The 26,173-nt window shown below is 37.6% G+C and overlaps 1 protein-coding gene and 1 long non-coding RNA gene across 4 annotated transcripts in view; one reads left to right on the plus strand and one right to left on the minus strand.

Annotated features, from left to right (window-relative positions):
• On the minus strand, positions 1 to 1,813 carry LOC148219909 (uncharacterized). Its single transcript, XR_015799471.1, has 2 exons — positions 1,145 to 1,813; positions 1 to 522 (listed from the first exon to the last, which is right to left on the minus strand). It is a non-coding gene; the product is annotated as an uncharacterized LOC148219909 (long non-coding RNA).
• Positions 1,814 to 2,073: 260 nt separating this feature from the next.
• Positions 2,074 to 26,173, plus strand: part of NUP155 (nucleoporin 155) — a 29,460-nt gene continuing 5,360 nt past the window's right edge. Inside the window, exons 1-29 of one of the 3 annotated variants that reach the window (XM_088156033.1) lie at positions 2,146 to 2,296; positions 3,292 to 3,429; positions 3,761 to 3,857; positions 4,917 to 4,987; positions 5,791 to 5,883; positions 6,666 to 6,832; positions 7,261 to 7,366; positions 7,939 to 8,012; positions 8,313 to 8,404; positions 8,531 to 8,628; positions 8,713 to 8,865; positions 9,153 to 9,253; positions 10,477 to 10,647; positions 11,680 to 11,790; positions 12,696 to 12,790; positions 15,176 to 15,264; positions 16,567 to 16,626; positions 17,568 to 17,627; positions 17,722 to 17,872; positions 18,706 to 18,772; positions 19,558 to 19,676; positions 19,881 to 19,984; positions 21,230 to 21,363; positions 23,201 to 23,392; positions 24,005 to 24,143; positions 24,804 to 24,939; positions 25,357 to 25,510; positions 25,768 to 25,872; positions 25,971 to 26,125. In XM_088156033.1, the coding sequence (XP_088012159.1) occupies positions 2,161 to 2,296; positions 3,292 to 3,429; positions 3,761 to 3,857; positions 4,917 to 4,987; positions 5,791 to 5,883; positions 6,666 to 6,832; positions 7,261 to 7,366; positions 7,939 to 8,012; positions 8,313 to 8,404; positions 8,531 to 8,628; positions 8,713 to 8,865; positions 9,153 to 9,253; positions 10,477 to 10,647; positions 11,680 to 11,790; positions 12,696 to 12,790; positions 15,176 to 15,264; positions 16,567 to 16,626; positions 17,568 to 17,627; positions 17,722 to 17,872; positions 18,706 to 18,772; positions 19,558 to 19,676; positions 19,881 to 19,984; positions 21,230 to 21,363; positions 23,201 to 23,392; positions 24,005 to 24,143; positions 24,804 to 24,939; positions 25,357 to 25,510; positions 25,768 to 25,872; positions 25,971 to 26,125 (3,368 nt within the window). In that variant the 5' untranslated portion in view covers positions 2,146 to 2,160. Of the gene's footprint in view, positions 2,297 to 3,291; positions 3,430 to 3,760; positions 3,858 to 4,199; positions 4,248 to 4,916; positions 4,988 to 5,790; positions 5,884 to 6,665; positions 6,833 to 7,260; positions 7,367 to 7,938; positions 8,013 to 8,312; positions 8,405 to 8,530; positions 8,629 to 8,712; positions 8,866 to 9,152; positions 9,254 to 10,476; positions 10,648 to 11,679; positions 11,791 to 12,695; positions 12,791 to 15,175; positions 15,265 to 16,566; positions 16,627 to 17,567; positions 17,628 to 17,721; positions 17,873 to 18,705; positions 18,773 to 19,557; positions 19,677 to 19,880; positions 19,985 to 21,229; positions 21,364 to 23,200; positions 23,393 to 24,004; positions 24,144 to 24,803; positions 24,940 to 25,356; positions 25,511 to 25,767; positions 25,873 to 25,970; positions 26,126 to 26,173 lie in introns of those variants that run through there. The other 2 variants (XM_014875555.2, XM_088156035.1) reach the window with 2 other exon arrangements.

A 26,173-nucleotide genomic window follows, 5' to 3' on the forward strand; every position in this document is an offset into this window, starting at 1 on the left:
TCAGTTACAAATTACATAACTTTATTATCTAGAACTCAAACCATTGGTTGCAGTTGTATATCTCATTTCTCATGGTTACTAGTGCAGGTGCAGTTCTTCCAGTTGAGTTTGATATCTCTTTTGAGATGGTGGTTAATGGGACGTGATCACCCACTGATGGAATTACCTTTCCCCTAGTTACTGCTCAGACCTGCTGACTTAACTTCTGGTGGTTTTTATTCAGCCAGCTCATTCACCTTGGGATTGTCTTCTGTTTTCCTTGAAATAAAGGACTAGCCAAGTGTACAATGTTCACAATGCAACTGCATAATCATAACTGTCCAGCCAGTTACAGATGAACAACCAAAAAAAATTGCAAATTTTGACTGAAACCTCTATTCAGATCTTGAGGTGCTCCGATCTGGAGGAGCCTGATGTAAGCTTGGTTTTGGCTTATACCATTTCACACAAAATCAAAGAATCGCAGGAGGGAGGGACTTCTTGAGGTCATCCAGTCCAAACGCCTTGCCAAGACAGGATCACCTGGAGCAGGTTACATAGGAACATACTCAGATAGGGTTTGAATGTCCTCAGAGAGGGAGACTCCACAACCTCCCTGACATTCTGTTCCAGAGCTCTGCCACCCTCAATGCAAAGAAGTTCATCCTCATGTTGAGCTGGAACTTCTTGTGTTTTAATTTATGGCCACTGAACCTCTGAAAAGAATCTAGCACTATCCTCCTGGCACCTGCTTTTGAGATATTTATATGCATTAATAAAATCCCCTCTCAGTCTGCTCCAGGCCCTATTCTCACAGGCTTTCCTTGTAAGAGAGATGTTCCAAATCCCCAATTATCATGTTATCATTTTTTTCATTCCATTATTTATATTATTACTATCTACCAAAATAATAATAAATCTTATATTCTATAGTATATATAATTTTTACATATATTAAGTATCTTATATACCTAAAATATAGATATATTTTATAATAGTAATTAATATAGTAGTATTATTACTACTACTACCGCCTTTGCTGAACCCTCTCCCATAGCTGCTTGTCTTTCTTGGATTTTCTTTCCAAATCTGCATGTCTGCACCAGTCTGAGCTATACTGTCGTTTCAAAGTACCACATCAGGCTGGCAGCAAACAACCACTGACCTATTTAGGTTGGAAAAGATCTCTGAGATCGACGGTCAAACTTTTGACTGATCCAATACATGTATGACTTATGTGTCATCCTGGAGCCTGTCTTTGACTGGGCTGTCACTGCGGCCCAACCAGAGTTACTGTGCCTGCAGAGCGAGCAGGCAGGCAGGGAGCTGCTCAGGGCCACACACAGGACAGGAACCGCTTCCCACTGCTGTCCTTGGGACCACCCTGTGCCTCAGGTGGCCCTGAGGACACCTCGGTGATGCCCGCAGCTCCAGCCAGCCTGTTCGAGCAGATCACAGGATGGGTCAGGTTGGAAAGACCACTGTGGGTCATCTGGTCCAGCCTCCCTGCCCAAGGAGGGCTATCCCAGAGCACATGGCACAGGATTGCATCCAAACAAATGGGCTATCTCCAGAGAGGGAGATGCCACAGCCTTTCTGGGCAACCTCTTCCAGTGCTCGGTCACTGCACAGTAAAGAATTTCCTCCTCATGCTTAGGTAGAACTTCCTCCACCTTAGCTTCTGCCCATTGCCTCTTCCCCTCGGCTCAACACCACCCGGCAGAACCTGGTTCATCCTCTCAGCACCCCTTGCCCCCCTTTAGATACGTAAGCACATTGATGAGATCCCCTCTTAGTCAGCTCTCCACTTAGCCTCTCCGGCAGTGATCACACCCCTTCCCTTCCCTTCCCTTCCCTTCCCTTCCCTTCCCTTCCCTTCCCTTCCCTTCCCTTCCCTTCCCTTCCCTTCCCTTCCCTTCCCTTCCCTTCCCTTCCCTTCCCTTCCCTTCCCTTCCCTTCCCTTCCCTTCCCTTCCCTTCCCTTCCCTTCCCTTCCCTTCCCTTCCCTTCCCTTCCCTTCCCTTCCCTTCCCTTCCCTTCCGCTCCCCGTTTCCCGCCGCCGGAAGCGGCGTGGCGCGCGGGGCCTGCCGGGATTGGGCGGGCGGTGGAGCGGCGCGAGAGCGCGGCCCCGCCATCGCCGTCTCGCCGCTGTCCTTTTGCCGCCGCTGTCGCCTCCGTCACGATGCCAGCCGCCACAAGCCCTGCCGCGCCCGCTGCGCAGGAGGCACTGGAGATTGCCGGCCGCATTATCGACCGGCAGATCCAGGATGACCGCTGCTACCCGGACCTGTCGGAGCTGCTGGCGGTGCCGGCGCCGGGTGAGTGAGGAGCGGCCGCTCGGGGTCCCTGAGGCCCTGGGCCCCGCCGCGGGGCGGCCTCAGCCGGCGCGGCCTGGCCGGACAGGCGTGCGGGCTGTGGGCCCTGTTCGGGGACTGGGCCGGGTGTGAGGAGGTGTCTCGGTCGCGGGGTGGGGTCGGGGCGTGCGGTGTGCGCCTCAGTGAACAGGTAAGAGTTGTGGATGTGAGCACTGCAGGAGGTCTGGGTTTCAGGTGCCTCACGTCCTTCTAAAAGGTGAGGAAAACGGCCCTAATTTTCCATTCTTCCTGTTGGGAAGTCCCGTGCAAAATGCACTTATAGTAGCCATGTGCCCACCACCATGTCTGAATTACAAGCAACCTGGAAAGCTCTGTTAAGCTTGTTTGACTTTTCTTTGTCTGCAGCTTTCTGTCACACTTAGGATATAAGGTGTGCTTCTTCCCACCAAAAATTTGTTTTGTTCTCCTTAACACATGGAGGCAACATTTCCTTCTCCCATTAGTGGCTGGCAAAATGGGCTCTGAAGAGGCATTCTAGTCGTATATATCCAGAGGTGGCTAGATGCAAATAAAGATTATCTGCATTCTGTTGTACAGTTATGTGCATGGCCATAGTGTAACTACTCTGGCAGCGCATGAAACAGTGGGTGTATGTAGGTGTTTTAGGTCGGTACTGGGAGTACAGACTGCTTTTTTAGGTGAAGGAATATGCTTCTGGCTTGTTCATGTGAATGCCTGGCCATAGAATGGAAAAAAGCACCGCAGGGTATCACAGAAGAAAGGGGTAATGAGTAGGTTGAGGTCCAGGTGAGTTATTATAAGAGTTAGTTTGCAAATCTGTTTGGTCTTATCTCATTTGAGACTTAGATTTATTGTTTGAAGTTTTGCTGCTGCAGAAGCCTTTGTCCATGTGTATCTTGTGAGTAGTGAGACTTACATGTTTAAAGTCTCTGCAGCATCAAGGCATTTGATATTTTTGTTGTTGTTCTTACTTGCAGGTAGCCCTACTGTATCTGGTATGTCAGATATGGACTATCCTTTACAAGGACCAGGTTTGCTGTCAATACCCAACCTTCCGGAAATCAGCCCGGTCCGCCGAGTTCCACTTCCACCAGAGCTAGTGGAGCAGTTTGGACGTATCCTTATGTAAACAAATGTCTAAGATTGTGCAAGAAGTAATATTAGAAATGTCTTTCCTCCATATTTTTCTTCCCCAGTCTTTTTGTCAGACTCTCAACAAAAAACATTAACATTGTTAGGGTTCTCTTAATAACACTTTTAAGTGGTAATAAAGTACATTTGTATAGAGTTGTTGGTGGAATTGGTTTCTAAATGAAGAATTTAGAAATATGCAGATTGTGTAGTACCATATATTAGAGATTTTAAAAAAATTTTTTAAATGCTCTGAAGAGGATTTTGCTATTGCTACCCAAAATGCATTTAATCTTTACATCAGCAGTGCTTCAGATATGCAGTGCAATTGTATGATGGGAGTATTTCCAGAGATCAGCAGAGCCTGGCTGACCATTGACAGTGACATCTTTATGTGGAACTATGAAGATGGGTATGTAGAGGATGCATTCCTAATGTTGTTCTATTGGTATTATACCAGAAGTAAGCAAATGCTGCAGTGGGAGATTGTTTACTGGAAGCATAGGGGTGTGCTGTTCAGTTCAACTGATTTTAATTCTTTTACTAAAACTTTTGAATAGTAAGTATTTAAGGATCTGTAAGAGTTAGTAATATTGCTGCCAAATCATCTACAGGTGACAGAAAGGAAAACGTATTTGCTTTGGGTCAGATATATCTAATATCCTAAAATTACTGCTGTTCTTATGCAAAGGCTTTGCTTGTGCTGAAAAAGTCGATAAAAATTCTTCTAATTGCCTAACTTTTGTAAGTAGGTTTAGTAAGTACTGAGGTGCATGTGCAGTGACCAGTCATTGCCACAATGGTGAGTAACAAGACACTGGTATTTTGAAGTATTGTAATTGAAGCTCTCCATCCTTGCTTATTTTATGGATGCATAAAACTGAAACTAAGTTCATTACATTTTGAAATGGCACTGATAAGTTTATAGTTTGCATGTTTGCTTCTTTATTTGCTCACATAGTAAGCGTTTGTGTAGTAAGAATTGCTTTGTACATATTGTTGCGTTTAGTAAAAATAGCTAAGTTCAGATTAGCTACTGTCTATGCATTTACATTGTGTCAGCGTGTATGAAGTATGTTCCCCAAAGAAAACAGAGCTGCATGGTGTTAGTGATAGATAGTGGGGAAGAACTTTGGAATTTTTGAATCAGATAATTTTCATGGGGGAAAAAAATCCCATATGATTTCCTTCTCTTGATGTTAATTAGTATTGCAGATGCTGTGTTGTGTAGTTCAGGGTAGACTGAATTAACAAAATCCAAAAATATAAAATGCTGCAGTTATATTTCAAGTTTGAAACTCAACTATAGGAGCTTCAAGCAGCTCAAATGACCTTTTTTCACTGAAAGATGTAGATGGCTTCAAAATGTTGCAGAAGTATTAATAATTTTTAAATATACATGGATCTTACATTGCTATCATGTGATGCTATGTGACAAATTTCATGCAGCTTTTTGTTTATTTATTAACAGAGGAGATCTGGCTTATTTTGATGGCCTCAGTGAAACTATTCTTGCAGTGGGCCTTGTAAAGCCAAAGGCAGGTAAGGAATATTATGACAGAGATTAGAATTGGACAGTACTGAATCTTCTATGTATTTTCTTTAGTCTTTATATATACATGCGTTTGTATTTTATACGAATAATACAATATAAAGTAATATAAAAACCAAAATATGTTTTTGGGTTTTGTATATGCATAGGTATTAACATGCATATGTGTTTAATGCATGGATGTGGCACTTGGTGCTATGGTTTAGTTGACATGGTGCTATTTTGTCTCATGGTTGGATTCAGTGGTCCTAGAGGTCTTTTCCAGCCTTAATGATTCTATGATATGTGAAAATTTGTGGTTTGTGTATATATGTATGCACAGAATATATAAGTTTTTTTGATTTTAGAAACATTATAAAATTAATTATAAGCCAAAAGTAATGTATAGTTTCATAATTATTTGCACTGATAAGCTTGCATTTTTTTGCCACATCATGCTTTAACATTTGTACCGTTTATAAATTTTCATATTCAAATGGTAATTTCCATGAGATTCTAGTTTCTAGCCGTCTCAGTTATTTCAGTATCTACTGTTAAGATAACATTAAAGTCAAAGGTGAGTTGAGTTTAAAAGAAGCCTGTTGGTAAGAGAAACGTCATTTTAAAGATCCTGTATTTCATGAAGTGAAAGTCACCCTGCTGTCTGATACTCCTTTCTAATTCTAGAATTCCTCAAATTATTAGGCTTAACATACGAGTGTTCTGTTGATGTGGCTTTCCAATATATTTATTTGCTTTCATCATTGTGATCAGAGAAGCAGGGCGCAAACTAAAATTTTCTTCTTTTATTTAGGTATCTTCCAGCCTCATGTACGACACTTACTTGTTCTGGCTACTCCTGTGGATATTGTGATTTTAGGGCTTCATTGTTCTAATATACAGTCAGGTAATTCTCTCTTCTCCCTTTACTTCTAGTTGTGTATTAACACATGGCAGTGTGTTAATTCCCGTGTATATTTACACATGGCAGTTTTATTAGTAGTCATTCAAAAACATTTTTAAAAAATCCCATGTGCCAAATGCCTTGCTAGTTTTTAAATCTTTAAATCATGTTAAAAGCAGGGAAGATAATTTTTATGGTGTATGCACTTGCTGGATCATGGACTCCATGAGAAGCATTGAGTTTTATTACTCACCTATTCAATGTAAAAAGAGCTTCAAAACAAGTGCTCCTGTTAATTAAACAGCATGTGAGAGAGGGAGAGAAGACAGGAGCATGGACCTTCAAACTGATGAATAGAGTACATTAACTTTGTTGGTGTTTGTATTCCATCTGCAAAAATTGAGAACCTGATAACATGCTTTTATACTACATACACTAAGAGGAAAAATTGTTGGGTGAAAGTAAGAGAACTGTACTATTTTTTTTTAATAATATGTCAATGTGAAAGAGAAAGCAAGTAGAAAATCTGTGTTTTGGACTTGGTGTGATTTAGAGGAGACAACAGTCTATAGAAATGAAAAATACTGTATTTCCTTCCTTTGAAACCTACATAGAATGACTTTGTTACTCTGCAGTTCACATTAGACGAAAGCTGTTTCAGAATATGTTCAGTAACTATGAAATTGGCTGTAATTTTTTCTGTTTTCTGAATGTTTCTTATCACAGACCTATTATATTTATTACAACAGCTTAAAAGCTAGAGGATTTATGTTTGTTTACTGAAGGTGCTGGATCGCTCAATGACAGCATGTCTGGAGGAATGCAGCTGCTACCAGATCCTCTGTATTCACTCCCTACTGACAACACCTACATCCTGGCAATCACATCCACTGATAACGGGAGGATCTTTCTGGCAGGAAAGGATGGCTGCTTATATGAAGTAGCATACCAGGTGACTGTGGGTTTTACACACAGGCTTTTTTCACTGTTTCACTATTGGGGGATCTCAGCAATAATAGGTCTAAAACATGCGAAGTTTGCATTCTCTTTTTTTCAATAATTTTGTTGTATATCTTAGTTGCTCAATAGCTTAGGGTAGATGTATTTTATTTAAAGAAGTAGTATTTATGTGGGAAATAGCAGTGCAGTTTTGGTCAACTTTAAAAATTGCAACATCTGTATACATTTTTAATGCAGAATTTTCATTTTAATGACCACGGTTTTCTTTCCATTGAATAATGCATATTTGTTCAATTAAATCAATAGTTTGTGGTTAGACCTTTGTTTTCATACTTGTCCTTTGAATGACACTTAATGTCTCTCCTAGTTCAGTTTTTGTTTTGCTTTTTCTTTCAATTTTGTATTTGTTTTAAATTGTAGGCTGAAGCAGGCTGGTTTAGCCAACGCTGTAGAAAAATCAATCATTCAAAGAGTGCACTGTCTTTTCTTATTCCTTCGTTGCTACAGTTCACATTCTCAGAGGATGGTAAGTACAGGTGTTAAAGTTCTTATTAGCCAGTAATTTAATGTAACCTTTTAAAATAATACTACCAAGAAGGCAGTCTGAATATTTTGCTTGCTCAGACCACATAGTTATTGTTAATGATTCCTGAAGTGATTGGTTATTATAAAAGAATTGCATAAATTGAGACAGATTGTGTACTTATTTCAGGATATAGATAGCAAAGCCTGAAAAAATTGACGTTTCTGACTGAAGTTAGTGATCTGTAGTGCAAAATAAATGTGTGCTTAGTGGTATCACCATGAACATGGAAAATGTTTAAGTGAATAATCTTACTCTCTTTCACTGCTTAGCAAAAAATTGTTTTGAAATTACAGGTTTTTGCTCTGGGATTTTTTCTGTTGTTTGTTTACTAGCAGCTGTGTTAATTGATTGCTGTTTTAAGTCACTTTCAGCAGCAGTCCTGTATGAAAGTGCAGTTTTTGTGAACTTATTCATAATTATAGTTCATTATTTTATACATACTCTGTCCTAAACTTGCTTTCCCAAGTCCAGTGTTGATTTGCTGGTTCTCCCTTTTTTTCCTCCCTCTCCAGATCCTATAGTTCAAATCGCCATTGACAACTCTCGAAATATCTTGTACACACGTTCAGAAAAAGGAGTCCTGCAAGTATGTGACTTCTTATGACTCTTTGGTCTGTTATTAATGTGTGTAATAACATACTTTTGTAAGTTAACCTCAATACCTGAGAATTCTCTGTAGCTATATCAGGCCCTTACTCCTGTTTATCTTTTTGTAGCAATGTGTGTGCTTGAAGACTTGAAATACTCCTTTTCTGAGGAAAGAGTAGCCTCAATTCTATGGAAGCATGAGTACAAAATAAAAATACATCTTGAGTTGCTTCTTGATAAGTGAGACTGATTTTATTAATTCATTCATAAATCACTAAGCTGTATTACTGAATTGCAGGTTTATGATTTGGGGCAAGATGGTCAAGGAATGACCAGGGTTACTTCTCTTTCACAAAATGCTATTGTTTCTGCTGCGGGGAGCATTGCCAGGTATGTTCATGACAGTTACAATGTAAGGGGCTTCCTTTAAGGCGTATAGTTTTACAATATAATTTTGAAGAATTTGCCTGTTTCTTTGGATTAAGTGTATTGGGGTATTTTTGTGTTATTTTTCAGAACAATTGATCGTTCTGTATTTAAGCCTATTATTCAAATAGCAGTGATTGAAAATTCTGAATCCATAGACTGTCAACTACTAGCAATCACACATGCAGGTAAAAAAGCAACGCTAATTCCACTCTACTCCAACTGATAAATAGTATCTGCACAGTTTGTGACCTTTTTTATCTTTTGTTCAGGTGTCCGATTATATTTTAGTACGTCACAATTTAAACATCCAACAGCTCGTCCTTCCATGTTAACCTTGGTCCATGTCCGTTTGCCGCCTGGGTTTTCAGCTTCTTCAAATGTAGAGAAGCCTGCAAAGGTTCACAGAGCTCTTTATAGCAAAGGTAAGCAGGGGAACGTGGCTCAGATGAGATGATTTTTTCTGTGTGACAGTCACTATTACTTTGACCTCTATAAGCATCTGTTTTACCTTTTAGATAGCAAGTGGTATTAAAAGTGACCTTCTGAAGTGCTGTGTGATGTACAAATCCCGGAGATATTATTTGCTGTTCAGATTGTATGATAATGACTTAAAGATTGAGTTTTGCTGACTTAGGAATGAACTAATGAATTTGCATTTAATACACGATGATTGCTTCTAATATGGACTTACTACTGCTATTCTTGCTAGGGGTTCTGCTGATGGCAGCTTCAGAAAATGAAGATAATGATATCCTGTGGTGTGTCAATCATGATTCCTTCCCTTTTCAAAAGCCAATGATGGAAACACAGGTATAAAGCAAACTTCTATATGACTTTGATGAAATCTAGGTATTATGTTTTCTTTCCTCGTAACAGATGCCTGAATAATACCGTCTACAAGAAAACTTCAGAAAACTTCACATGGTGTTTGGAAACTCACAAAGCCAAATGAGTCTCTCCTAGTAGGGATCTCTAGTTCAAACATACTCTTCTAGCATGATGTAAAATGTATGTCAAAATCAATTGCCTTAACTTCTAAGACTTGACTTCTAATTAATGTGTTTGAGAATACTGTTGTCTGTAGCAATGCTGCATACTGTGTACGAGCACAGAAGAACATGGCCCTTAGTCCATAATGGTGTTGATCCGTATAAAGTTTGATAAAGTTTTTTAAAATGTAAATGTGTCAGTTCAGGGAAAACATATGTTTAATGTCTGAAAGACATTTCAAGTCTTCTGCTGAGGTACAGGAGTGACATGTCAAAGATAGTGTTACTGAAGAAATAGCAGAGTTGGAGTGAATGGAGTGACGATGTAAGTTAAAAGCTTCAAAGTCAGGTTTTGATTAATCTGCTGTTTTAATTAATAACTTAAAAAGGAATTTTGTAGTTGTTTCAGATCCCTTCCCTGCAAAAACTTAGACATAAATATCCCAAGTGCTGACTTCTTTTTTTCCCTAAGGCACCTGACAGCAACAGACCGCTAGGTTTCCCAAACAAACTGCAGCCTGTCCTTGAGCAGAAATGCTTCCTGGTTAGCATACATAGTTTTCTGGAATGTGTTCACTAGTATGTGTCTCTTCCTGAGTATGTTTGAAGTACTTCTGCCAACTGCAACAGTCTTACAAACCTTTGTAATTCAGTTGCAGCTTTTTTTTTATTTTTTAAAGAAATGTTTTAAATTCATTATGCTTATGGTGCTTAATTCTGATGTGGTCAGTAGATGGTTGCTGTTTGTATTGTAGCAGCCTTACTTTGCAAGTTGTTTTACATTTAAAGGTAAAACCCTATTCCTGTCCCCCAAAAGAAGCAATATATTGCTCCCTTTCTCCTAAAAGCAGCAGTGTATATATAGCTTTAAATGTGATGGTAACCTTCTGTTAGACAGTACAAGAACTTATTTTCTTTGGATTTTCATGTGTGAGGAGTAGATTTTATTCTGTTTAATTTAAAATGGCAAATAGTAAAGTATTACCATGGCTGTGCAAAACCCGTGTCTGTGACCAAACTTTGGATAATCTTTCTGTTGTTCAGATGACGACCCGTGTTGATGGACATTCTTGGGCTCTTTCTGCTATTGATGAGTTTAAAGTTCAGAAGATTGTAACACCACTAAATAAAGACATTATTCCCATAACTGATTCACCTGTTGTTGTGCAGCAACACATGCTGCCACCTAAGAAGTTTGTTCTGCTTTCAGCCCAAGTGAGTATTAGTCTTCTTCATATAGATTACCAGAAGAATTAAGTATGAAATTAGGCTTCTCATCTAAACCTATATATGATTCATTTTAGATGCATTTTAAGGATTATATTATGAACATGAAAAGGAATAAAGGAAAAAGATTGCTGGAACTATCTGTACCTATTTTAAATTTACTCAAAGGTTTTAGATCAACTTATTTTATACAGTGTATTAATCGTTTCTGTTGCTCTCCAGAAACCCTTGCAGATACAAATCATCTGAGAAATTCTTCCAGCCTTGGTTATATTCCTGATTACATGACATTGAAACAGTCACTGTCTGCCCAGAAAGTATAGTTCAAGTAAATATTGTTGGCAATTGAAGCTTGAATTAATAATTTCTTATTTGTCATAGGAAAAGTCCCTAAAGGTTTTTTTTGAGAGGGTTTTAGAAAACAAACCACAAAAAGATAGAAGTGAACCTTCCTACTTTTGTGATTACATTTAGCAATATTTTTGGCACTCAATATCTTGACAAATAGGCTATTTAAAATAATATTTAAATATTAATGTCTTGCAGACTCTAGAACTGCAAGCTGCATTTGTTTAATAGCAGCTGTTTTGTTAAGGGTGTTAGCTGGGCCCTGTGTAGTAGTTAGCTTGCATGCAGGGAAGGTGATTAACGTGAAGTCTTACCATGCCTTGAATTCTTCAAGCATTTTTCTTCCAGGCAGTTTTCCGGATTTGCAAGATACACAAAGCCTTTCTTTTCTGCGTATGCTTGCATATTCTAATATTCTATGCTTTATGTTAGGCTAAGAATAGAAAAAATTGACTCAGTATATGGAGAGTTTATAGCCATTGCAGTACTTGCCTGCCTTTTCTTGATTCAGTAGTGATTGGGAACTGGGCTTTGGGCACCAGGTATGTTTTGATCTGGTGGTGCAGTGGAGGAAAACTCAGAATGCCGAAGTTAAACATCATGGAGATAGGTGTGTTGTGATGAAACAGAGTAAAGACATCTTCAGTCTAACTTGCTTTGCCTTACTTTTAGGGAAGCTTTATGTTTCATAAACTCAGACCTGTCGATCAGCTGAGGCATCTGCTTGTGAGCAATACTGGTGGTGATGGAGAAGAGATTGAGAGATTTTTCAAGTTGCATCAGGTAAAAACTTTTGATGTGTTATAAAAAATGGAAGACTTGTTATCTTTTCATTGTTGCTGCAACCTTCTGGTCAATGTTTCATTTACCGATTAAAGTAATTGGTAAATTTTTCTTTTGTCTACATGAAGCTATATTGTATAGAGAAATAATTTCTCATTTTATGATATCTAAAAATGAATGTGTAATTCACTTTTCTTGAAATTCCTATGTCTTGTATGCAGAAGTGTAGAGCACTTCTTAGTTTAGAAAGAAGTTCATCTGAGAGCAGGAGAGGAAGAATTTCTAAAAAAGTTGACTTCCTACTACTACGAAGGATTTTTATATTTTGAAGGCCAGTAGAAGTGCGTGTAGATGGTCTGGGTATTCTTTTTTCTTAGCAGCTTAAGGTAAACAAGAAATCAGCAGAAGTTTGGTTATTGTGGATTACAATTTTAATATGACTAGTATTGTGTAGTATATGTAGTGAGATCTATTAATCTATTCTTCTATTCTTTTGGACATAATCTATTCTTTTGGACATAAGTGGTGTTGTAACAGCTTATTAGAATATGCAAACACTGATTTTTACAAGTGTTTTTTCTTCAAACACAATTGTAATTTATGTTTTTGTGTTTGTAGAAATTGCATGAATCTTAGTCATACTTAAATGAATGACATGGAGATTGTTCCCTACCAGTAGCAGCACTGAGTTTGCAAAAACTGTACAGCAAAAACTTAACCTGATACAGTGGAATAACTTTGCTAGGATTCACTTCTTGTCTGTAATTTGGAAGAGCTGATTTCCCTGGTTTATAATTAAATTATGCAGAAAGTATTTACTGTTTTAGATATTGAGGAATATAACTTCTATACATTTCTTACCAACTTGATAAATGATGCCACACTAACATTGTAATATGCTCTAGGAGGATCAGGCCTGTGCCACTTGCCTTATTTTGGCCTGTTCTAATGCTGCATGTGATAGAGAAGTATCTGCCTGGGCTACTCGAGCATTCTTCAGGTAAGTTTTAGTTCTGTCTGTCATTCTGAATACTATACTAAGGATTGCTATGGTCACTAAACACTTGTACGGGCTTTTTAACCTCCTGCCAGTTCAGGGCCTGATGACTTTTGGTTAAAGGTGTTGATGTTTTTGGTGGTGATGGTTTTTGGTTTTGTGGGGTTTTTTTATTGTTGTTGTTGTTTGGTTGCTTGCTTCAGTTTGATATGTTTTTTCCAGTACAATTAGAGTGATGAAGTATGAGCTTCCACTCCGGAAGATTAAATTCTAATCCATGTACCTTTAGTACTGCATATCCTTGGTATGGTGCAAATATGTGTATTTGCACTAACTGCCTTAAAGAAGTTGGTGTATATATAGAGTCACAAAATTACTTGGATTGGAAGGGGCCTTAAAGATCATCTAGTTTCAGCCCTTCTGCCTTGGGCAGGGATACTACCCACTAGATAATGTTGCTTAAGGCCCCATCCATCCTGGCCTTGAATACTTTAATGAATGGAATATCATCACTGTCTTTGGCCAACCTCTTCCAGTGTCTCATCTACCTCACAGTAAAGAAATTTTTCCTAATGTCTAACCTAATTCTCTTTGATCTTTTAGTTTAAAACCATTCTCCCTTGTTCTATCACTATCTGCTCTTGTAAAAAGCTATTCTCCCTTGATTTTTATAAGACACTCTTTTAAGTCCTGGAAGGTGCTATAAGGTCTTCCTAGAATCTTCTCATCTCCTAGCTGAGCAACCCCAGCTCACTTCACAGCAGAGCTGCTCCAAGACTGATGGTCTTCACGGCCTCAAGTGGACCTGCTCCAGTGGGTCCAAAGTCTTTCTTTAAGTGAGGACCCTAGAGCTGGATGCAGTGAGGATGTACATTTGGGGTATCACGAGGACAGGGTGGAAGGGAAAATCACTTGACCACTACTCTATTGATGTAGCCCAGAATAGTGTTGGCTTTTCAGGCAGACTGTTGGTTTATTTCCCGCTCTTCATGCATGACAACCTCTAAGTGTTTCTCCACAGAGCTGCCCTCAATGAGTTTTTTTCCCAGTCTGTGCTGTCTGGGATTGCCCTGACCCAGGTTCAGCACCTTGCACTTGGCCTTGTTGAACGTCATGAGGTTCTTGTGACCGTATATTATGGGTCTCTTGGCTGTCCTCATAGACAGAGAAAGCAGTTTTTGGTAAAATATGGCTGTTGTGACTGATGATAAAATGTGCAGCTTGGAGTGTTGTGTTCCCAAAAACTTAGTAGTTCCTTGCCAAAACTTATACAGGTGTTACAGTCAGCTGTTTGCAGTAGGTTGTTGTCCTGGCTTAGGGCAAATCTGGGGGAAAACCTCCGGAAGGAGCCCCCAGACAGCAAACCCCACGACTCCTCCCCCCCACCACCGGGTTCGGGAAGAATTTCCTGAGAGAGGAGTGGAAAAGTGTTTATTTAAAAAGCGAAACACTCCCCAGCACAAAAAAACAGATGACAAAAAAACTCTTTCACCGTTCTGAAGGGATGACAAACTCAGAGAGTCTCTCTGGCGAGTGGTCGCTCAGTTATCAGTCTCCGGCGCTGGGGAATGACTGCTGCAGGTCACAGAATGCAGACTCCCGGTGTTTCTTGGGGTTTCCCAGGTCCCCGTCCAGAACAGGTTTAGATGGTATCCAGGAAAGGGAGGGGGGGGAAAAAAAACAGTCCAGGGAAAAAAATTGGACTGCATAGCTGAACTAATAATAAGCAAAAGCAAGGGCAAAGCAAAGCAAAGAAAAAGAGGCAGAAGTGAGCAAAGGTAAGCCAACAGCAAGCAGCGCTAAGCTAAGCAGCAAGCAGAGCTAAAACCTCTCCTAAACATAGACCATGGGGGAGGTGAGCCGGCTGATAACAAGGCAAAACAAAGCTTCACTTTCAGAGTCAGTCCTGAAAGCACAGGACATAATACCAAACATAAATAGAACACGTGATTGGAGATACAAAGACCATAACATCACCCTAGGACAGTTGTGAATAGTCCTTCTTTATTACATTCAATTTCATTACAAAATCTGAGACAGAATGTGGATGACAGCTCTAAAATTAGCAAGGGAAGATGTAGCAAAGTGCTTATGTAACACTATGGGATAGAGATTAATGGAAATTATTTATGGATAATAGAAGGACAGGCATAGGTCATCTCAACTCTGCCCTTCTTTCCACTTCCCTGTAGAAGCAAACAGAATCTTTGAAAAGATTCTAAAGCATAAGCCTGACTTTGGAATTGGTGAATTTCTCTTTAAAACTATACTAGGATTTTTATTCCTCATTTAAAACGAAACAACAAAATTGCTGTTAATTCTCTAAGGGGTGAAAATTAAATGGGCTGTGTATGACATGTTGAAAATTTTTGGTGTTGAAAACTTCAGGTATGGTGGAGAAGCACAAATGAGATTTCCATCAGCTCTGCCTCCTCCCAGCAACGTTGGACCTATTTTGGGTTCTCCTGTTTCTGCAGGTATGTAGCTAGCATTTCATAGTTTTGAACTGGCTTTTTTTCCTTGAATATGTTGTGTTTTTTCTTCTCGCAAGTAATTGTGTTCTTCTTGTCTGAAATAGACAGTGTTTTTCACTTACTACCTAGTTAACAATGAGAGCTTTTTCCATTCCTCTTGAGTGATTTTTGGGTTTAGTCAGGGGGTCGTTATCTTAAATTATGTGTCCATATTGCATATACTCTGTTAAAACACTATGAAGAAGGTATACATTTGTTACTTCCGGAGTAATTTCAGCAGCCGGAGAGCAACTTAGCAATAATATATTCCAGACTTCACAAAGCTTAGTTGGTTGCTGTTTAACTATAACAGTATGTTCCAACAGTGTCATTGTCATGCTTCTACAGATGCTGCTTATGAGCAGGAGGAAAAAATTTGATCAAGAAATGAGCTAGTCATTTGGAGTGATTTCTCCCTTTAAAAGCTCTGTCTTCAGCATTTGGTTTTTGCTTCAGTCTTCAGTGCCACCTACAAAGGAGAAAAGTGCTTATTTTTTCTCCTCAGAACTTGCTGCTTCTTGGAGTGAAGGCCTTTTTTACGTTCAGATTCACTTAAATTTCTACAGTTGCTGTCCCTCAATATGTGTTACTCAATTCCAGATTGGAAGCGTTTTTAAAAGAAATTCATTATGATGAGTTTGAAATTCTGATTGAAATACTGAATTCAATTAATTACTGTTTTTTATCATGAACTCATTAATGTACGAGATTCTCTTCCTTCATCTGACATAGGGCATTCAGTTTTATACAACAGACTTGGGAAATAAACTTGTTTGCCTGGAATTCAAAGAAATTCCATTTAATTACCATATTTTTACATGTATCCAAATTCCTAAGTATTGGAGAAAAATGTAGTGAACCAGGATGAAGTTTAGGAAAAACAGTTGACCCTGTTTTTCAGAATTCTTAACTACTATTAAAACTCCAAGAAGAGTGGCTACTTTAATGAATTAGTGGCATCACTTTCCAGCCCTTTTGGTGTGAAACAGTAACAGTGTGGGCAAGAGCTGAGGCACAGCATAAGAATGTGAAATTAAATCTGAGTTGGAGAGAACAGCAGCTATGGGAAGAACAGGTGCTAGGAGCAGACTAAGAATGAAATTAGGTTTTGGGGGAAATGGCAGAAAGCTATATGGTCAACAAGGAGACTAATTTTAGGAGTAAAGATATTTTTCCCAAGTTTAAATGTTTGCATATTTTCATCGTTCTGTCATAAATGCCTCTTTCAAACCTAGTATCAAAGCAGGTGTTTCCATTTTGCTTCAGTAACAGGTCCAGGTGGAAGATGGCACCATTCTTCTACTACTTTCTCGGTTTGCTCAAAGGGTAGAGAACTGTCATGTGAAATTAAGATTCTGATATTGTGGATGTCTCATGTGGTGGGTCAGACACTGCTGACAGAAATTCATTCAACCACCTCATAATTTTGCATGTGAAACTACATAACAATAATGTTAGCATTAAAAGGCCAGGCGCCTTTAATTTATTTGCATCTTTTTCCCATTGTTGAAAGTCTAGTCATGTATTTGCATGCTGCTTTTCTGCAAGTTTGTGCTTTGCTTTAGCACACATGACAATGTGCTCTGAGAATGCATTGGCACTGTGCTGTTGTGTGGTGCCAAGTTGTGAGAACTGTAGCAGATTAGGCAAGAACTGTATCCTTTGGTAAAAGCTAAATTTCCAGAGTGCCAGTTTTTCTTGCCTTTTCTGTGATACATCACTTTGCTTGCTAATGGTATGTGGAAATTTTTGTAGATGACCACACATGTACCTGATATTTTGAGGTCTTAAGTTAGACTTAATTTGCGGGAGGAGATAGCGTATTCGCGGCTGAACTTGAGGCTGTGGACAGCCTCAGACTTAGTGTTTTGAGTTAGCAGTATTGCTCTAGAGTCAGTACATCCGCCTCATGTAAAATTGAAAAGTAATATCATCAGTGTTCAGAAGGTAAGGAACAGCAGAAAGTATGTGAGCAATATTATATCTAGTGCAGACAACAGATAGTGTGCAATAAATGATCATATGAATGCTGGGAAAAAAATGCTGCTTCAACTCTCTTGAACGAAGTGTATCCATTTGTTTGACTTGTGGAGTGTTAGTTGATTAGAAATGAGTGCAATTTGATACTTAACTATAAATAAACCATTTAAAGTATTTGATTTAACAACATTGCTGCTTTTGCACAGATACTTTATGGCTTAGGTTTGGGAGGAGGCGGTTTTGGATTGTATTCAACAAGCTTACCTTTATTTCTTTTCCTTTCTTAGGTTCCCCTTTGACTGTTGATAGTCCATATTGTAATCCTAGCATTTTGACATCTGGTCAAGGTAACACCTTCTTTTCCTTTTTAGGTTTTTTTTTTTTTAAGTAGGCATTTTCATTGGCATTCAAATGAGTAATATTTACCTATTTTTACCCTAGGTTTGCAACCTTCTGCTATGTCAACTCCCATGTTACCTCCTGGAAATTCCATGTCTCACCCTGGTGCATCCATTAGCGGAATGATGGGTCCCGAGATAGTATTTTCAGGAAGACACAATGGCATCTGCATATACTTTGCCCGGATTATAGGGTGAGGTCTTCATAAAAAGAGATAGTCACTCAATTTGTTTCATAGTTTTTCTTTGCACTAATGTTTGTAGGTGCATTCTGTATTAGTAGCATTTAAATTGGAAATCAGTAAATTTTAATGTTGTATTTATGAAATACCTGTCTATATAATATGTTGTCTTTGCAACTCTTTTAATACATTCAGTGAATGCATACAGCAGGAAAGTTGCTTAGATACTGAGCCTGCAATCAAGTGCATAAACACAACTCTGAAAACTGCAGGTTTATTTTTCAAACCTATGAGTTGTGTGTTTTAAACTCCTACTGAAGGACGAAACAGATATGCAGAAGGACTTACAAGATCAGGGTCCTGTCTTTAAATAATTTCTATGAAGAATCTTTAATCAGAATGCTCAAGTCAGAGCAATGAATCAGGAACTAATAATTCTGTTACCTTGGATGTTGAGCCCTAAACAACCCAAGCAAGAACAGAATTCTGAATGTGTTGGTGATCTCTCTGCTTGCTGACTGGGAAAGAAATTTTTCTTATGAGACTTGTTTGTTTACACTGTATTTCCAGGGAATCATTTTCATCTATAGTACTTGAAAGTGTAAATTAAATTTAATTTGAAGTTTTAAAATCTGGAATTTCATTTACTATTTATATCTGTACTATTCATAGTTATGTTATGGCTAGTTTTTTGAATATTTAGTTTTCATCCATAATTAATCCTTATTTTAGACTTTTAACTTCAAAGTTTTACCATTTCTTTTTAAAGAAATCATACATAGAAGACCTGAAAAAATACTTCGTTAAATGACTTGGCTTTTAACACAAGCCATTTTATTTTGCAGAAATATTTGGGATGGCAGTATAGTCGTGGAGAGAGTTTTCAAAAGTGGCAATCGAGAAGTTGTCGCAGTATGTAAAAGATTATTCTGTATCCTTAAAAGTTTCTTTTAGTATTTAAGTAGTTTTAAACTTCTGAAGTCCTTTTAAACTTCCACTCCAGTTATAAACTGTTAGGTACAAAACCCATCGCTTGTCATGTCACTGTTTTCTTAAGTGCTGAACTCTTAACTGTTAATTAGTTAAGCTGTTAGTTTAAATGTTACTTTCTAAGAAACCATATTAATTTACTCTCTGATCTTAATTGGCTGGTCAATTTTCTCCATATTTACTGATGGCACTTCCCATTTCGAAGATACCCACTTCGGGTATCTGTATACTACCTCCAGACAAATCCTAAAAATAAAACGCTTTATTAGTTTGGGATAGTCACTGCAGCTATGGGAGAACATAAAAAAATTATATTATTTTCCTAACTAACATCTTGCTGTTTCACTTTTTGTCCATGATCAAAATAAAATCTTTTCTGTCTGTGGCTGTTAATAGAATCCAGTGCTCAAATCCTTTTCTGGCTTGGAGTTAGAAGTAGTAAAGCAGAGCTCATTTAAGCAAAAAGGGGCAAAGAAATTATCATCTTGAACACAGTGTATCTTCAGAGGATTCCTGCCTCTTCACATATGTGCTGTCTCAATGAATGTGGTATAACCATATGTTCTAGTGATCTGTTACTAATACACAATTTATTTGTTTTACCCTCTTATTTGTTTTTTCAGTGATGTTATCTTAAAGTTGAAATTTTTCAGAAAAAGAAGTGTGAAAACCCAGCTTTCTGTAAAGAAGTTTTCTTTCTTTTGCAGATAGAAAGCAGTGTTCCATCTCGTATGCTGGAATGTGTGCTACAAGAACTAAAAGGCTTACAAGAATTTTTGGATAGAAATTCACAGTTTGCTACAGTAGGAGCACTTGGAAACCCAAGGTATTATTAATTGTGGTAAATTTACATGTGGTATTTAATGTCCATCTTTTGAAAAACTTCCATAGATGTTGTGTTGAGTTGAAGTGTTTGTACGGTCTCCAGCTTCAACATTTAGATGCTAAAAATGAGTTTGTTAAAGTCATCTGTAAGGGATTTGATATTTGTAATCATATTAGCGTTTTTTGGCATTCTTTAAAATTGCAGTTTCAGCACACCAGCCAATCTGCAACAGAGGCTCCTGGGTTTTATGCGGCCTGACGGTGGAAGTTCTCAGCAAGTCCAGCAAGAACTCCAAAGGAAATATCATGGTATGTAATTAATTTTGAACAGGAAGTATCGAGGAACAGTACATTTGGTTGTTGCCTTTACCACTTTTCTTATGAAATCCTCTGAATAAAAAGGCCATTTTTCCACACAAATTTTATGTTAAACATCATGCCATTTTTTTGCACACTTACCTGTCTCCTTTTTTTCCTTCCTAATGTTCTCCATGGAAAAGATCGTTTAATCTCCTCAATACATTATTAGTAACTGCACAACCATTTACAAAATAGCATTTATTAAGCAGTTATTTTCTGAGACAAGTGAGCATGATGTCCTATAAAAAAACACTGTAGTGCAGGTTTCCAAAGGTACAGTAATTGAAAAGCTTACAAAACTTTGTTTAAAAATGCGATGTCTGTTACACAGCCCATTTTGAATTCTTGTCCTCTTATAGTGCAGCTTTTGCCCAGCACTTGCAAGTTGGGAAGTGTTGCTGCTGCATATATGGAATTTAGGATGTTTGTCATCCACATGGCTATAATCCTGGGCTTTTATTAGTGCAAATGTAAAAATTCTCTGTAAGTCACTGTGTAGGATTTGGTAGACCTTTAATAGTTTTATTTTTTATTTTTATTCTTTACTGAGTTCATAAATCTTTTTGGATTCCTGAATGACACAATGTAATTATTGTTAACTTCATTTGTGAAGTGTAAACACTCAAAAGTACACACATAAATTATTGCAATTATGTTCCATCTGTGTCGTAAGTAGGAAAACATTATCCTTTCAGTTTACATAATACATCTTACCAGATTTAAGTATTGTAGTTTTTGGAATAGTTATTGCTTTAAAGATAGTGTAGACAGTATTGACCACAGCTGTAATTGTTCCCTCTACAATACAGTAATCAAACAAAAAGGGAATATGTATGGGTTTATTTTGATTTATTTTATGTTCATCAGAAATACAACTTTTTGTTTAAAAACAAGTAAAAATTTAAGACTGATGTGTAAATCTAGTGCTTTCACAGGAAACCATGCTTTTCAGAGAGTACAATTACTTTGTTCCTTTCAATTATAATTTGAAATAAACGTTAACAGAGTGTTATTTGTTTTGGGGCAGTGTTAATATGGGATTTATCTCCCAAGAGAGCTAGACAGCATTAATCAAAAACGGAAGAGAAAAAAATAATAAAGTTAAGGAGATGATTACTGAAAAACCTCAAAAACTTAGATGCTTATTTGAAACATGTAGAACAATTACTTGCTGACAATCTCTGTTTTTTTCAGCTGAGGCACAGCTAACTGAGAAGACCTCACTTCAAGGCATTCAGCAGCTTGTTCGAAAAACCTGCCAGGCATTGGCTTTGTGGAAGTTGTTATGTGAGCACCAATTCAGTGTTGCTGTAGGTGAGCTTCAGAAGGTAAGCTCTGGATAATACAATTTTAATTGGTTTGTACTAATCACGTGAATTTCTTTTGCTACCTAAGTATTCCCAAAGGACTATTATTTAAATTAATTGAGAAACGTATGAATTTTAAACCACATATGATTTTTTTATATGTGGTCACAAATGTTCAAGAGACTGACATGTAGTAGTGACATAATCACTCAATTTTATGCAATTGGCAGTGTCACTAATAATACATTCTTCTACTTTTATTGATAGTCAGTACTGAATCTTGTTTTATAAATTACTGGTATTTTTACCTTAAGCACATTCTGCAAAATGTGCTGAAAAGAATAGACCAGTATTTTCCAGCCAAGTGGAATTCATTCTTTGCCTTAGTCTTGGTAAAAGATGGAGAACAATAAGGTAATAGAGTTCTTGCTTTTCTGTATAAATAGTATACCAGAACATACCACAGAACAGCTGAGGTTGAACCACTAGAAATGATCTGTCCCCTGTGGGACACAGGGGGAAATAATCTAATTGACTCTTAAAGCAGGGGCAGCTAGAGCAGATTGCCCAGGACTGTGTCCAGTAAGAATTTTAATACCTATAAAATGAGAACTCCACAGGGTCTCTGAGCAACATGTTCCAGTGTTGAACAACATCTAGTTTAAGAAAGATTTCTGTTCAGGTGTAATGTCCTTCTCTTCAGTTTTTTACCATTGTGCAGTATCCTGTTACTGGTTACCACTGAGAAAAACCTGACTCTGCATTCTTTACACGTTCTCAGAAATATTAGTAGGATCCCACACACTGCCCTCTAAGCCTCCAGGCTAAATGATCCCAGTTCTTCCTGGTTTGTGAAGAAGCAAACTTGTAGAACAATGGGTGGTACTGCTGTGCACCCATTGCTAACGTCAAATTCACAGCTGACCCTTAAAAGAAAATAATAATTTGGATACTAGGCATTTTGTCCTAAAACTTGATAGGATTATTTAAGAAGTTGTACTTTTTGTTCACAAAAAGAGTAATTTTGAAACCTTACAGAGGCGCAGAACCTGTTGCTCTTCATGCTCTTGCATTGGGGAGCTTTGGGCAACTTTTATTTGTCTTGGACAAGGAGCTAGCTGACTGCTTAATAAGTAAAATGTTTTTCTTTGTCTTCAGTAGATTTAGAGTTTTTGTAGTCATATTATCATGCTGTTAGTAGCATCTATAGACACTGCATAGACACTACCTAGACACTACTGGTAGCTATGTGTGTGAATACTCAAAATAAATTTTAAGAAATAAAAACTTTCAATGTAATTTAATATTAAAAAGCATAGAGTTCTGACCTCAAGGTTTTCAAATTCCTGCTTTTATTGAATCTGTAATATTTTTTCATCTATGACACTGGTCATAATTGGAACAATTATTAAAAATTGTTATTGGATTTTTTTATATTTATATGTATAATTATGGGAACAATTATTTAAACCTTTGACAAACTTAGAGAGTGTGCATTCTGGCAGTGCCCTGTGAAGTAAAAGGAGCTTCTAGTTCCATTCTTACAATCACAGATAAGAAACAGAGGTGACACCTAGTGAAGATGGCAGGGGAAGTCTGTTAAGAAGAGAGTTTTCACTGTCCTTAGGCATCCAGGGATCTTGTGCCTTCAGTAGTAGCCCTTGCTTTATTATTTTTATTCTGCTATAAAATACGTATTTTAAATTATGCATTTCTGTGCTGTACATTCTAGTCATTGGAGTTTTTTATGTTTTTAATTATTAGAAACAGTTGATTTTGCTGCTGGAACATTCAGACATTTCTAAACAGGCTCAAGTAAAGGATTTGGTAAATTAATAAAATTCTGTCTCATCTTCAGGAACTTCAAGAACAGCTAAAGATCACCGCTTTTAAAGACTTGGTGATTAGAGATAGAGAGTTGACTGGAGCACTCATTGCATCTCTTATAAACTGTTACATCAGAGATAACGCGGCTGTGGATGGAATCATTGCCCATTTGCAGGATATCTGTCCTCTTCTTTATAGCACTGATGATGCTGTGTGTTCAAAGGTAAGTGCACTTCCAGATCTTAGAGCACCAAAACACAACTTGAGAACATGCTCAAACGAGGTACATTGGCCAGCTTGTAAGTCGTTGTTATGCTCAAGTAGTTTCAAAAGCACAAGAAATAATGAAGTCAAGTTCTGGGCATATTTTTGTCTTTTAGTTGATTAGTGCTGAACATTGAACAACAATTATTTGAAGCATTTGCAGTTATTTGTAATTTTCATAGTCTCTTAACTCTAATCTGATCTCTGATCTTAACTCTGTCTTCTTTATGTTGATAAAATGTTTTCTTACTCCAGTCTTTCCTCAGCATAGTATCTTGGTTTTTGTCTGTTCCACAATTTATTGGAATTTGTGACAGACAATTGCGTTTAAGAACTTGGGTCTTTAAAGCTGTTCAGATAAATTTGAAACAGGTAACTGGTGAGGAGAGAATAGAAAAACAGTTGGTTAAGTCTTCAGCTCTTCTAATGCCATTGTAGCCTTTCTGGTGGAAACTTAGTGAACCGAGAGTGCTTTTGAGAGGATGGTCTTTCTGCTGTTTCAGCTTTGAAATTTGGAATAAAAACTCATTAACAGTGTCCACGATTTATTCCATTTTGCATTTGTTTTTAGGCAAATGAACTTCTTCAGCGGTCTCGACAAGCTCAAAGCAAAATGGAAAAAGAGAAGATGCTGAGGGAGTCACTGAAAGAGTACCAGAAGATCAGCAATCAAGTAGATCTTGCTAATGTTTGTGCACAGTACAGGCAGGGTACGAGCCAGTCACTGATCATACTGAATAATTTCGTGTATCCTTTCATGCCATCTTTTCTGTTTGTTTTGTTTATTAACTTTCAACTCAGTTTTATAGTTTTTTTACCATAAATAATTGGTTAATAACTCTTACAATTAAAATGTGCCAGCCTTTTCTTTTTTAAAGCCTTGCTAGATTTCACAAACCAACCAAGAAATCTATTTGTAAATTAAAATAGTCCCATGCTCTTACTTCATATTGCAGTGTCCATTTGTTTCATATATGCAGTTAAAATATTTTTAAAGAAAATTATTAGGTTCTATGTAAGCATAGGGTTTCAGGTGCCTTTTATATGAAATACATTGTTTGAAAGATGGTTTTGAATCCTAATTAGTACAACAGAAGCTGGTATATTAAATTATACAGCAGTTAGGAAATGGGCCTCTGTACAGTATTATATATTGTGCAGGACATTCTATGTAATATAGTCTCTTAACTTCAAACTTACATGTAAGTGCCACAGGGTAGGAACAGGTGTAGACTTTATATGATACATACCAGAGTGAATAATGTAGCATTTTCTTGCTTGCTAAAATGAGAAATGTTTGATGTCACTTACCATTTTGTTGTGAATTTAATATAATAATGAACAGTGATATTTGTTTTGATTTTTCCTAGTGCGTTTCTATGAGGGAGTAGTAGAGCTCTCTCTTACAGCTGCTGAAAAGAAAGATCCCCAAGGTCTTGGCCTTCATTTCTATAAAAATGGGGAACCAGAAGAAGATGTTGTTGGACTCCAAGCTTTTCAAGAAAGGCAAGTTTTCAGGATAATTTATGATCATTAAATGGGTGCTTTATTTCAAGTGACTGGAAAAGTAGCTCTTTTAGGGAAGGAATGTAGGGTAATAATAAGCATTTATGATAAGGGATACAATATAAATATTTTTGCCCAGCATGCTCCCCTTGATTATGATTAATATGGCAGCAACTTAATCTGAAGCAAGGGATGATAGATGCTGAAAACATTGTGATCAGAACACTACAGAAATACTTCTTAAAAAGATGAATGAGACCAAACTAGATTGTGACAACTAGCTGACAATAATCTGTGACCTTTTAAAATTTTAGTAACTGTCTACAAAGGCATACAATAACACACTTGAGAAGACTATTTCATAGATGGTTGCAATGAAAATTAGGAGGCTTTTATTTTCTTTTGCTCTCTTTACAGATTGAACAGCTACAAGTGTATCACTGACACGCTTCAAGAGTTAGTGAATCAAAGTAAGGCTGCTCCTCAGTCTCCCAGTGTACCCAAAAAGCCAGGTCCTCCGGTGCTGTCATCTGATCCCAACATGTTAAGCAATGAAGAAGCTGGACACCATGTAAGAAACTGACAAAAAAGTCATGACTGCACTGCAGAGAACACTGTGATTGGGGAGGAGTCTAGAACATTATTTTAATAAAATTATGGAGCAGTTTAGTGAAGTGAAGTTTTGTCATGAATTGGCCTCAATATCTAGATGATCCATAGAAATGGTGATGTAAATAATGTGAACCTCAGTATTGTTGCATGGTAATTCAGGGCCTAAAGTAATTTAACCACTTCTCTAATAGCAGCTCTGGCCTTTTCTTCCCTTAGTTTGAACAAATGCTAAAGCTGGCTCAGCGTTCAACAGATGAACTCTTCAGTATTGCACTTTACAACTGGTTGATACAAGCTGACTTGGCGGACAAGCTGTTACAGGTGAGCTTGTCTATACACAATGGGAGAGGTAATTGTAACTATGCTTTAAAAAACAGGGAAGAGCAAGAGTATAACTATTATCTTTCTGATGTCTGCAGGTTACTGCCCCCTTTTTGGAACCTTACCTGGTGCGGATGACCAAGATTGACCAAAACAAAGTCCGCTATATGGATTTACTCTGGAGATACTTTGAAAAGAACAGAAACTTTAGTAATGCTGCCAGAGTCTTGGCTAAGTTGGCTGACCTCCATAGGTATGGATTATATGTGATCTATTATATATATATATAGAGAGAGAGAGA

Source organism: Sturnus vulgaris, chromosome Z (assembly GCF_052056855.1).
Source record: "Sturnus vulgaris isolate bStuVul1 chromosome Z, bStuVul1.hap1, whole genome shotgun sequence".
In the NCBI taxonomy this organism is placed as follows: domain Eukaryota; kingdom Metazoa; phylum Chordata; class Aves; order Passeriformes; family Sturnidae; genus Sturnus; species Sturnus vulgaris.